The sequence below is a fragment of the Manis javanica genome, chromosome 4 (genome assembly GCF_040802235.1).
Source record: "Manis javanica isolate MJ-LG chromosome 4, MJ_LKY, whole genome shotgun sequence".
Lineage (NCBI taxonomy): Eukaryota > Metazoa > Chordata > Mammalia > Pholidota > Manidae > Manis > Manis javanica.
This window is the reverse complement of record NC_133159.1, coordinates 28,727,546-28,740,326: the sequence shown is the minus strand read 5'-3', so window position 1 is coordinate 28,740,326 and position 12,781 is coordinate 28,727,546. Positions and strand designations below refer to the sequence as shown.

Below are 12,781 nucleotides of genomic sequence, written 5' to 3'. Positions count from 1 at the left end.
CCCCGACTGCCTCAAGGCAGTGTCCCCATGCCTCCTCCCTGCCTGCCCTGCCTAGCTTCCTCACATCCCCTCCCAGGGCCTTCGGCCATGCCCAGGGCCTCCTTACTTGGGGCAGCATGCCCTAGGCTGACTCTTCCTGCTGTTGGGGTTGCAGGGCAGAAGAGGCGGAAGGGAGGCCAGGGCCGGCGGGAGAACGCCAACAGGAACCCGAGCAGGAAGGAGAGCAAGGAGGCGGGCGCCGGCTCTCGGAGACGCAAGGGCCAGCAACCGCAGCAGCTAGGGCCCGCGGGGCCCGTCACACCTGCGGGGCCCACCTAGGGACGCTCTTCAGCCTCCACGCTCACGCAAAAAGAATCCAGCGCTGCTCTGTGTTTTGACAGCTTTACTGAACTGGAGCCCCGGGGCAAAGCGTACACACACTCTCCATATACGCATGGGAGCACTGGTGTACACGCAGACCCCATGCCCAAATGTGCAGCCACCATACAGGCACGCGTGTGCATACACATGAACAGTCAAGGCCACCAGAAGGCACTTCCATCCCTCGGACATCCCTGTTTGAACAGGGTGGGGAAGCAGAGGGGTCATCTCTGCCTGGCAGAGGGCCTAGTGGCACACACATGGTTTGCGATGCCTCCAATGGATGTGCCAGAGAGAACATCTCCCAGTATCCAAGCCCAAACTTTGCAGAGTGGAGCCTTCTGGAGGAGCTGGTAGGACCAGCCCAGTGTGGCAGACAGGAGCCAAAGCTTGAGGACTGCTTGGCCTTCCCAGCTGTGTGGCTTTATCCTTGGAGAGGACTGTTACACACCTCAGATCCGTATCAGGGCTGCCCTGCTCTGAAAACTGCTTAAAGGTTTATTTCAAATTAAAACCAAAACCAAATGAGAACAGTAGCCACAGGCACCACATTCCTTTTCAGGGTTACAGGGATTGGTGGGGTACATGGTAGCAGGAAGGGACAGGGCTGAATTTCAAGAGACACCCTTTCCTCAACCCCAGTGGCCTCCTAGACAGAGGATCCAGAGAAGGAAGAAAATTTTAGGGATATTTGGAGGCGGGTAACCAGCTTCACCACATCCTTATCACTCAAGAGTGTGGTCCATGAACCAGCATTGATATTTTCACTGGGCAGTGTGTTAACAATGAGAATCTCAGGTCCCATCCCAGGCCTGATGGACCACAGTCTACCTTATAACAAGGTTTCAGGTGACTGGCGTGCACACTCAGGTTTGGGAAGCCCGGCTCTAGTTACCTCTAAGGATGAAACAAGGTCTGGCCAGCTTCCAGCAGCCAGAATTTTGGGCAGCTCTACAAGACTTTCTGTCTGGGAGAGGTAGCATCTAGATACTAAAGCACTAGAGTGGCACACGTGGAAGGAGGGAGTGATCAGGCTCTCTGAGATGGTGGGGGATAATGGGACCCAAATGCAGAACAGTGGATGGAATGACCTCTTGTGACATTCTGAACTGTCCACTGATAGCCATTCATACACCAGGCTCTGGACTAAGTATTTGGTTTCCAGACGGGAGCCAGACATGGGCCTTGCTCTCACAGAGCTTAGAGCTTGGTAGGGGTGACAAGTGTGAATCAAGTAATCATTCAAAAAAATGTATAATTACAAACGGGTGGAGTTGAGGGCAGGCAACCACTGGCATGTAAACATAGCTATGAAAGTGAATAGAAGTAAACAAAAATTAAAGACTTTATCTCAGGGAAGCTTTCCAGAGGAGGTGTTATTTAAGCCAAGCTCTGAAGGATGAGTAGGAGTTAAGGCAAAGAGAAGGAATCGTAATTCTAGAACAGTGCTGTCCAATAGAAATAGAATATGAGCCACTTAGGTAATTTAAATTTTTTCTAGTAGCCATACTAAAGAATAAAAAGAAACAGGTGAAGTTTTAATTTTATCTTTTATTTAACCAAACATATGCCAAATGTTATCTTCTTTTTAACATGTAATCCATATAAAAAATTACTGAGAGCTTTTACATTCTTTTTTTTTCAAACCAAGTCTTCAACATTCTTTGTGTATTTTTATACTTTATGGCATATCTTAATTTGGATATGAAGTTTTTACTAGAAATATTTGACCTTTATTGAGATTTTATAAAAATAAGAGTTGAAAGGTAGATTCACATACTCAGCTTGTTTCAGGAATAGTTAACAGTTTGTCAATCATTAAATTGAACATGTTTTTAAAATTTAAATTTAATTCATTAAAATTCAGTAACATTAACAATTCGGTTCTTCAACTGCACAAGCCATGTTTCAATGCTCACTAGCCACATGTGGCTACTGGCTACCGTATTGGACAGCATAGTTCTATACAGAGGGCATAGCACATGCAGTGTGGTAGATGGCACAATGTCTTGTGGCAGAAAGGCACTTATTGTTCAAGGAGCTGAAAGAAAGCCAATATAACTGGGAAGGCCTGGAGGGCGAGTGAGGTGAGATGATTCCAGAAAGGTCTCCTGGAGTTGGGTCTTTATTCTCAGAGCCAGGGGAGGGTGCCGAAGAGTTGTAAGCAGCAGGCCAAGATGACTAGCTTTGCATTTTGCAGAGACCATGTTGGCTGTAGTATAGAAGTCAGACCAGAGGGAAGCTGCTCAGGAGGCTGTTTCTGTTGTCCAGGTGATCGATTTTGGAGGTTTGCATTAGGGCAGTGGCAGTGCACACGGGGAGAGAGTGCACAAAGTAAAGGTATTTGGTGAATAGCATCGGTGATGATCTGGATATGGAAGGAAGGAGAAAGGGAGGGGAGGTGTCAAGGACAAAGTCCCTGTTTCAGGCTCTAACACCCAGATAGATGATGGCACTGTATTGTGAGATGGGGAGCCCATGGGAAGATCAGTTTGGGAGGACAAGGAGGAACATAACTTTGGCTTTGATCATGTTGAGTGTGAGGTGCCTCTGAGACACCCTAGCGAAGATGGCAAGTAGAGCTGGAACAGAAACTGGTTTGGAGAAGATAATTGAGGCTGTGGGCTGGGAAGAGGCCAACTAAGAAGAGTACTGAGTGAAGAGAGGTTCAGGACTCAGCTCTGCGGCCTGAGTGTAAAGGTCGAATGAGGGCGGATCCGTCAGCAACAAAGTCAGAGAAGGATCAGGCAAGAGGAAAACCAGGGGAATGTCGTGTCCCAGAAGCCAGCAAGGCTATTAAGAGACGGAGCAAAGAAGGACTGGAAGTTACCACTGGACTTACAACATGTGTGGCAATCATAACCGTAGCAAGAGCTGTTTGGAGAGGCTGATGGAGGGAGAAATCAGTACAAACAATTCCTTCAGGAGGTTTAGCTGAGAAAAGGAGAGAAGTAGAACAGGGGCTGGAAAAGATATGGGGGAAGAGTATTTTCTTTTTTTAGGTGGGAAAGATCTGAGAATGGTTAAAACCTGCTGGTAATGGTCCAGTTAAAAGAGGTTGAATACATGGGGAGAGAGAAGGTAAAACAGTGGTGGATGGCTCCTGGGGGCGGGACAGCTCTGCCGGAGCAAGGAGAGGGTGGTGCAGGTGTGGGAAGGCTGGGGCGTCAGGAAGGTGGGGGAGCCTCAGGTTTGTGCCCGGACACTCTCTAGGGCTCATCCCCCCTGTGCCTGAGAGCCCTGCCCTGCTGGTCAGGATTTGGGGCCCGTGCTGGAGCCTAGGGGGTCATGGGCTGCCCATGGGCACTTCTGGCCTGCACCCAGCTCCTCACTGTGCCCCCTCTTCTTGACCCTGGCTCTCCCTTTGCCATCCCCTCTGGCCCTAGCAGTCATCCGTCTCTGGTTTTGGCCTCTCCGCCTTTGCCCCTCCCTGTTCCTCTGACTCGGTCCTCTTCTCTGCCCCTCTTTCTGTCACCCTGTCTTTCCCTGGCCCCGCCTCAGCCTCTGATCCTGTGTGTGTGCCATATTGCTTCTCTCTGCTTTACCGTCTCCTCCGGGTGTTACTCCTCAGTCCCCATATGTCTTGGCTATCTCTGGCTCTGATTTGTCCCATTCTCCCAGATCCGTAGGTCCTCCCTACTCAAAGTGTGGCCATGGGTCAGCAACCTCAGCTAATTGGGGTTAAAAATGCAGGCTCTCAGGCTCTTCCCAGACCTGAAGAATCAGGATTTGCTTTATAACAGATCCACCAGGCGATTCATGCGCATGTTAACTGTTTGAAAAGCACTGCCTTAAGCTGTGCTCTGAAACAACGTCAAAGCAAAAATCAATACTCTTAGCAACATGGAATGATTTGGAGATCCCTGTATCTCCTGTCACTCTGGCGATGTTCTGAGGCATTCAGTTTCCCTGCATCACCCCCCTGAGCTTCCCAAAGCTGCTCCTGAAGCTCTCTGCAGCTAAAGGACGGAACATAATGCAGGCTTCAGGAGCTTTCACATCTGCAGAATGACTGAGGGGAGGGAAGAGGGAATTCTCCTGCTACTGATCCTCTGGGAGTTCCAGATGCAGTCCTGGGGCATCCCTGAAAACAGCCCCATCTGGATCTATCCCTGTATGTCTCCATCTGTCCTTTCTAGACTAAGAATGTTGTTTAGAGCTGAGGTGGGGCGTGGGTTTCAAGATGAGGGACAGGTACCTGCACACAGCCCTAAAAGCAGCCCACCTGAGGCCAGAGACCAGAAAGACTGATCAGAGGTCACACCTAGTGACTTTCAGAATGAGCCAGTGCTGGAGAGAGGGAGTCACATCAAGATTCCTAACCCTACTCCCAGGTTTAGGTAACAACAGTACATGGTTTGCATGTGGTCATTAAACGCCCACACTGCCATTTGGAAAATGTTAGCTTTTTCCTCTATGGGGTCGCAGAGCTGCCCAGACTAACACATTTCTGCCCACCTTACCCAGTGCCAGCTCTGCTGTATTTCAGACCAAGTCTCCAGAGAATGGATTTGTTTTCCATTTCAGTATTTTGGGTGATGGGGTTGCATTCTCTGCATTTGTTTTTTAAATAGTTTTATTTCCTCCCTCTGGTTTGTTTGGTTTGGTTTGGTTTAGAAGCACTGAGAGGGAATTTAGGAAAAAGGGTTGGCTTCCTGGGCCCTGATTCAAGTCCCTGACACAGGGCCAGTAACCCAGGTGCTGGTTGTTTTGCCCCTGACTCCTCCAGCTATGGTCCAGACCAGATTTAAACAGACAACAGGTAGCAACCCTGGTGAAAGGTGGTAAGAAAGGAGAAAAACAATCCGAGAGAACAGGTTCCATTTTAAGGATTAAATTGATTCCCTACAAAGGGGCTGGAGTACTGTCTGGCTAGTGAAGTGAGCCGGGACAGAAGCCTGGTTTATAGGGGAGGAGAGCAGAGCTGAAGATCAGGTGCCTCGGGGTTGCTGAGACTGAGCAAATCAGAGCTGGGTGCACCTGCTTTAGTGTGGCATGCCTCCTGGCTGTCCCAAGGAAAGAGCTGACCGAGGGTGAAGAATAAACAGGCTTGAGCTGGAGGCTTGGTTGAGGTCCCCTTGGCATTCGAGAGACCCTAGGGGAGCAGCCATTGATGAGGATGGCTACTAGAGGCAGATCTGCTTTTCCTGACCCCCTAGCCTACCAGGGTGGTGGTGAGGAGGGTGAGAGACCCACCCCTATGGCTAGAGAAGGTGGCTTGGGTCCTACCCTAGAGCCTTCCAGAACTTAAGTAGGAAATTGCGAAACAGCTACATTTTGAAAGAGAAAGTATGTGAAATATGGTTCCTCCCTCGCCTGTACACTCTCCCAGAGCTTGGTGCAGGGAGGTGGGTGAGATGGATTCCTGGCTAGACTCAGTCTGGTGTGGAAAAGAAGGCGGAGCCAAACCCCCAAGGGCCCCTCAGGCTAGGCCACAGCAGCTGCTAGCCTTTGGTTATTGATTATTGTTATTGGGATGTACTTTTTTCCATCTGTTGAGTATCAGCCTGGCCCATGGAGAGGACCGGCTCCTTCCCCTGGCTGAAAGGGCTGGCTTCTGAGGGCTCCCTCTGCAACCCAGTATGTACCATGGGTGGCTGACTAGATATTTGGAATGTCTTCAGGTTGAGCCAGGCCTGTCCATAAAACGGGAGGCATTTTGGCAGTTCCAAGGCCCCTGGCACCCAGTCTTGGCAATGGCCCGGCTGTCTTCTTCAAGGCGCTGGGGTGGGATCCGGGCCAGCATGCTTCCCTGGGAAACATCGAAGTGAGTTAAAGTCAACAATGAGTTCATCTCCAAAAGAATAAGCCGGCAGCCTTCAGGGCAGGGGAATCAGAGGAGGGGGAGCAGGGATTCGGTGGTGGAGGGGGTTAAGTGATGCTGGAACAGCCAGATGAGATCCAAGCCTGTCAACCAAGCTGGCAACTCAAGGAACAAAGGAAAGTGCTTTCCCAGGCCAGCCCTGGAGAGCTCACTTGGAAAAGGTGGTGACAATGAGTGTGTCACAATCTTAGGGACCGTGGGAAGTGTCCTCTTGAGGATTGCGAGCTGGAGCAAGACGCTACGTGGAACGAGGCTGAGGTGGTGGGCTTGGTGGATGGCTCTGTGAGCTCTGGCTTTGCTGGCCCCAGGCCTGCCTTGTGGGCACATGAGGATGGACATTTGGACAGGTGAACGCCAGACTCATCTTGGAGGATGGGAGCAGGAGGCCTCAGGTGTCCAGGCCCAGTGAAAAGAAGGCTCAGGATTGCAGAATTTAGCATTTTAATCTGAACATCTCTATTATTAGATTTATCTCTGAGGGCTTTACGTTTGGATAATGGTTCCTGATTTGAGCCAGTGTCTCACTTCTGTGACCTTTATCATTTGGGGCATGAGGAAACCACATCCTAATGGGCATCTGATGGCTCTCTGCTCACTTGATCTGATGCACCGTGGAGCTGGGGAGCCCATAGCAGAGGAAAGCCAGAAGTGAGCTGCACTCTGGGACCAGCCTGAAGCCCGAGCCACCTCTCTTTGGGCACCAAGTAGAGTCCCAGCCTGCTGGCCACATCAAATATTAGGCTCCAAGTGGAGGAAAGAGAGCACCATCTCCCCACTTGGGACAGAAAAGCTCAGTGATGGTCCAGCAGCAGCCTTTGCCAGCTGAGAGCCGTGTAACCCATCTGGTTCAGACTCCAGATGTGCTCCAGGGGCTGGGAGACCAGCAACAACTGCCTGAATAGATATGTGGCCTTTCTTCCAAGGGCAGAACCATTGCCGATGGACTGGGTTTGATTTCTCTCATGCCCTAGATTCATTCTCACAAGATATTTTATTGTGCGAGGTATTTGCCTACCAAGCATATTTACAATTCTTTTCCTGCCACCAAACCAACAAAACGTCCACAGACATCGTATCTCCATTTCTCATAAGCACATTCTCAGCACATTCCCATGGTTTACCCTTCTCCTACTTCCCTATTTTCTTAAAAAACCTGCTTGACCTTTTTGGTCCTTCTATTTCCTCTCCATGTTGTCTGACTGGCATTTCTGTTTTTATGGCCCCCTGCCACCACCACCCTTTATCTTCCTTTCCTTTTGATGTGCAGCCACAGGTTCTTTACAGCCTCAGCTTGCCTAGTCCTATTTCCCCTGTATATTTGACTAGTTGCATTTGTCTTTTGGTATTACATGCTAGATGTTTGTTGAATGAATGAAGAATAACGAATGAATGAAAAGGTCCTGCTGGAATGGGTTTATTCTCATATAATTCCTACTGAGCATGGTATTGATAGCGCCTACTCCTTTTTCTCCAGGGAAGCAAAATAAGGCCAGCATCAAAGTTCATTAGGGCACTGGACCAAAAACAGCCTGACCTTGATCTTTATGTCATTTGGCCACACTGGTTGTGACAGCCCAGTTTTCCAGAATCATCTCCTGCCTCTCCCATGCCCCAACCCATTTACTCTTCTACTCAGAGCTGCTCCATGGTGTGCAATACAAATGAACTTTCATATTGTCAGTGCCTTTGTTCATGTTCTTCCTTCCCCCTAAAATGTGCTCCGACCATGCTCCCTTCTGTGGACATTCTACTCATTTTTCATACCCAGATAAAATTGTTACGTGAGGAAGCTCCCCTTACTGATGATAGTTTCTCCCCACTCTGTTTCAATGGATGGTCTATACACCTTTGTCACATCTACATGTATGTCCCCAGCCCAGTGTCGGATCTGGAGAGCATTCCCTGTCCTTACCCAAGTCTCGAGAAGTTGTGGGTACAGTTGAGACATACTTATAATAGCAATGGTAAACATTTATATAGCACTGACACTAATCTAAGCCCTTTATTTACATTGCCTCACTTAATCCTCAGTACAGCCCTGTGAAGGGGATACTATTATTATGCCCATTTTACAGATGAGGATACTAAGGCACAAATTGGTAAAGGGATGTGACCAAGGGCACACAGCTAACACATGGCGGAGCCACGATGTGAAGTCAGGTGGTTTGGCTATGCCATCCCCTAGCTCTGTGAGAACTCACCTTTTGCCTGCCCTCTTCTCCACCTGCATGTCATGATACCCAGCCTGTTCAGATCTTACTTGTTTAGTGGGAAGAGGAGAGGGATCCAGGGGATGGATCACACATGCCACAGGATGGATCACAGGATGCCACAGGGTCCTCACGAGCAGCCACCAGGCCCTGCCTCTCCAGTGCCTCACCAGTGCCCACTGCCCATGAAGCTGCTCAGGACTGTCTCACCCCCACACGGCTGCCAGTGTGTGTATCAGCGTCGGCCCCAGGACCGCCTCAGACACTGCTCCCGAAGCTGCCCACCTGAGAGCAGCCCCTGAAGACTCCAGGGCGTCAGAACCATGTCAGGCCGAGTCTCTCTTCTCTACCTGTGTCATGCTTTGCCTCAAGGTCACCAAAGCTGGTCTCACAAAGACTGTATAAAGGGACTCTTTGGATTTCTGCCTGAAGCCCCTTTCTCCTTTGTGCTCAGAAAAGAAATCCCAGGCCTCAGCCAGAGGACAGACCAGTGCTGCTCCTCCCAGATCCTCTTTTCTCCTGTGCACAGGCTTGCTCTGTCCACTCCACTCACACATGATCTTTAAACCTGTGCAGAGAGCCCCCTTCAGGTCCTCTAAAGCATTAGCTACACTCTGATGTGTAGTGGATCCCCTGTGTTTGAATCTCCAAGGCAGAAAAAATTAAATGTCTCTCCATATTGGTACCGGCAACATTCTCAGAGGGCAATGGCGATAGACAATCAGCTCATCAGTTATGTGCCTGTTCAATGCACAGAACATACACCTGAGCCCTATAGGACTGGTCATGGCAAGCTGTTACTGCAGGGGACCAGGCAGCTGCTACTCATCTCTGCCATCACAGTGTAAAAGCAGTCACAGACCATATGTAAACAACTAGTGTGGCTGTGTTCCAATAAAACTTTATTTATGAATCCTGAGATTGCATTTCACATAATGTTCACATGTCACAAAATATTATTCTTATTTTGCTTTTTTTCAGCCACTTAAAAATGTAAAGACCATGCTTAGCTTATGGGCCATATAAAAAAGGTGGCTGCTGGAATTTGGCAGGCAGGCTGTAGTTTGCCTACAGACTAGACTACTTGGTTTGTGCCTGGTGCACCGGTGAGGGGGTGGTAGGCACAGCAAAAACCAGAGTCTCCGGCCCTGGGCACAGTAGCCAGGCATCCTGGGGATGTCCCCAGCTCTGGTTGGAAGCAAAAGTGATGACTCCAACGTCCCTTAAACAGATATGTAAAGCGCTGAGGAGATTCCTCCAACCTGGTTACACGGTGAGTTGGAAGGATTGCTTTTTCCTGAGATGAGGGAGTGGTAGAATTGTCTTTTTCTAATAAAGGCTCTAAAAAGTTACATGAATCAAGGTTTTGATCAGTTGTTTCTGTGCTGCTTGAGAAGGAATTCATCCTACCTTTCTTCTACACCTTAGCCTGAGTCTCTACCTTGGAAGTAAGATATTGTTCCCAGACAAGACCAGACAATGGAGAAGGCCAAGGAAAACTTTAGTATCTTGCTGGGCAAGAGCTGCCTCTAGGGCAAGACTGACCTTCTGACGGTCAGAGGCCCCCCAACACATTGGTTTCTGAGTTGACTCTTCAGATTCTTTGATGTGACATTATTCTTCTGGAAATAATCCAAGGGACCTGATTAACATTTTTTTAAAAGTGTTTTCCTAAGGAAAAGTAAGGAGGTGGGGAGATGATGACAGGGTAAAGAATTACCCAAAGATTTAGTCTAATGGCTTGAAAATCAAAAGGATCATTGGACAGATAGATATCAAGTGTAATAGGAAACACACTGATCCTGGGGAGATGACTTAATACGGGCCCTCCAGCCTCCTTGGAGCTTAAACAATGATCTACAATTTGGAATTAAACTTTAAATCCACACATCAGTGTGTGTTCTGGATCCATTTCTCAGGTTGCAGCCAACAATTTTGAGTTATCTAAACCAGGCTGAAAATTAGAGGCCCTTAATAGCATCTCATAGAATTGCTTCTCAGATTTTCCTAAGAAGAATATGCTGAGGACCACAGGGATTCAGTGATAGGAAGGAGCAAAATACTGCTAGTTATTTTTCCAAAGTTTAATCTAGGAATCTTTTTGAAGAGCTCCTTACGCAGAAAGAGATGCATGCCAAGACCAATACAGACTGTGTTTTTCCCACTTAGAAGTGGTGATACATCATCCATGAAGAGAAATTTCTTAGGGTTCCCAGAGGTGAGTCTCTCGGCTGCTTCTCATAGCCACCCACCCATCAGTTTGCTGTATCCTTATCCCCAGACTTCCCAGCCATCCTAGACTGAAACCTCAGGGCAATGTGGCCCATGGGGCTCCAGTTTTATACACCTTATTTTTCTTACAATCCCTTATAAACTGTTGAGGTTGTACGACCAAGGACTCTCTCTTTTTGTTTTCTGCCAACAAAACAACAAAACCCTGAAAACGTATTAGAAGTGCTTCTCTGTTTTACCAGGGTTCCCAGAGCCTCCCCTCGGGGGTCAGTAACTGTTTCACACTGAGCAGCAGCCACTCAAGGGGCCCAACTCTTAGCCCCAGTAGGCATGGGTCAATTCATCACTGACCGGCCAGAGGACAGACACAGGAGACTGCATCGAGAAGCCTCTGCTTCTCCGTTCAACTGGGAAGGGTAAACCAACAAGCTGGCACCGATTAAGAGCTAATGGCCTTACAGTGGAGCTTTGCCAAAGGATAACGACCCCCTGGCTGCAGTATAAATATGAAGCCATTTGGGGCAGAGCCAAGACATATATTTTCAGAGTGTATTAGACACTGTAGCCTTCCTCACCCTGGCTCTGCTGAGAAAAAAGAGAGGATTTAAAGTACGTGGGAAAGGAGCTGGGTTGGACTAGGGCTGCCTTCTGGTCAGCTGGTCAGAAAGCCTAAGCGTGACTTTTGGGAAAGACTTCCCTTTTCAGATACAAAATACCACGTCTATGAGAATTACTGAGGAGCTCGTTAAACTATATCCTCTTGGCCCCACCTCCAGAGGATGCGATCTCAGTTCTCCCAGGGACTCTGATGCTGTGGTACTCAGACAATACTCTGAAAAATGCTGCTTTAGAAGACCCACCTTGATCAGGCTTACTATTGGCTGGTGGAACTGAGGCTGGATGTTGGGATCAGCAATAGATCCAAACTGAAAAAATTTTTACAGAATGAAGAAGAAAATGAGGTCAAGATTTCTTGTTTTCTGTGAAAACACAGCTCATTCTTCCCTAGCAGATCTTGGCCCAAGGCTGTTTCAGAAAGGTGGCATTTCCAGCCAATATCTGTTGGGGTTCTAGTTCCATTGACACCAACCTGTGGTTAGGAGGAGCAAGATTCTGGGGAATGAGGAGCTAACCACAGGTCTGGAGGAAAAGAGAAAGCGTGCCATATGTCTGGTGTGTACCGTGCGCGCAATGCTTTCATATATTGTAACTCATATGATCATACTGCATCCTCTCAGCGTAGTGAAATTAACACATCTGTTTTAATTATAGGCCTGGACGTGGGTCTTGCCCCCTCTGATTATCACAACGTAAGGAAGAAGAGTAAAAAACAGTCACTGTATTACAATTTTGGTACTCAGGGCAGGTAAACCAAACCAATAATTTTAGCTTGACCCACCTTGATCAGGCTTACTATTGGCTGGTGGAACTGAGGCTGGATGTTGGGATCAGCAAATACTGTTGTAAAAGGATTGGTGGAGCAGATTATAAAAATAGATGGAAAGTTCGTATGATAAACGCAAGCTGAGTATGAGAACAGGAGAGAAACAACCCACCATATCATCTGGGAAAATGAAACTCCTTGGCAAGACTTCACAACAGCCTGATTCAAAATTTCATAATGAAATTATGTCTCTGATCAAAGCCTGAATGAGCTCATGGGATGATTTTTGCCATTTGTGTTTATTCTGGTTTGAACCAAATTGAGGCATCAGAAACACATTATCCTAGTCTTCTCTCTGGGAGTGGGCTACTTCACCCTTGTTTGGGGGACCAGCAGGATGGTGTGAGGCCATAGGTGGCATCTTTGGGTCCTCATTGGGCATGAAGTTGTTTTTGACCAGCCCTCAGAGACTCCCTCAGACACCACGTGAGGGTCAGGGCTTTTCTACAAAATTATGTTTAATCTCATGATACTTGCCCTTGGGGCAAACAAAGCCAGCCTCAAGAGAGAGAAGGTTTCTCCTGCTCTTGTCTAGGACATGGCCTGCTTTTGCTCTAGAAAGAATGTTTTTTGGTTTGTTTGTTTCAGGCTCAGAGAAATAAAGACTCATTGTCCCTCCCACAATCAGGGTACCAGTTGTTTGTTTTTATGGAATGAGCTGCACTGCAGGGGAGGGTGTGCCTTCCTCCTGCCTGGTCACCTCTTCTCTGG

General features: G+C 48.2%; 1 protein-coding gene across 4 annotated transcripts in view; it reads left to right on the top strand.

Annotated features, from left to right (window-relative positions):
• The window catches only part of RSPO1 (R-spondin 1), a 29,088-nt gene extending 18,658 nt beyond the window's left edge, over nucleotides 1–10,430 (top strand). For 3 of the 4 annotated variants that reach the window (XM_017658523.3, XM_037021354.2, XM_073233641.1), the window contains one exon: nucleotides 155–10,430. In XM_017658523.3, coding sequence (XP_017514012.1) covers nucleotides 155–318 — 164 coding nt within the window. In that variant the 3' untranslated portion in view covers nucleotides 319–10,430. The remainder of the gene's footprint in view (nucleotides 1–154) is intronic. The other variant, XM_073233640.1, reaches the window with a different exon arrangement.
• Nucleotides 10,431–12,781: the final 2,351 nt, after the last annotated feature.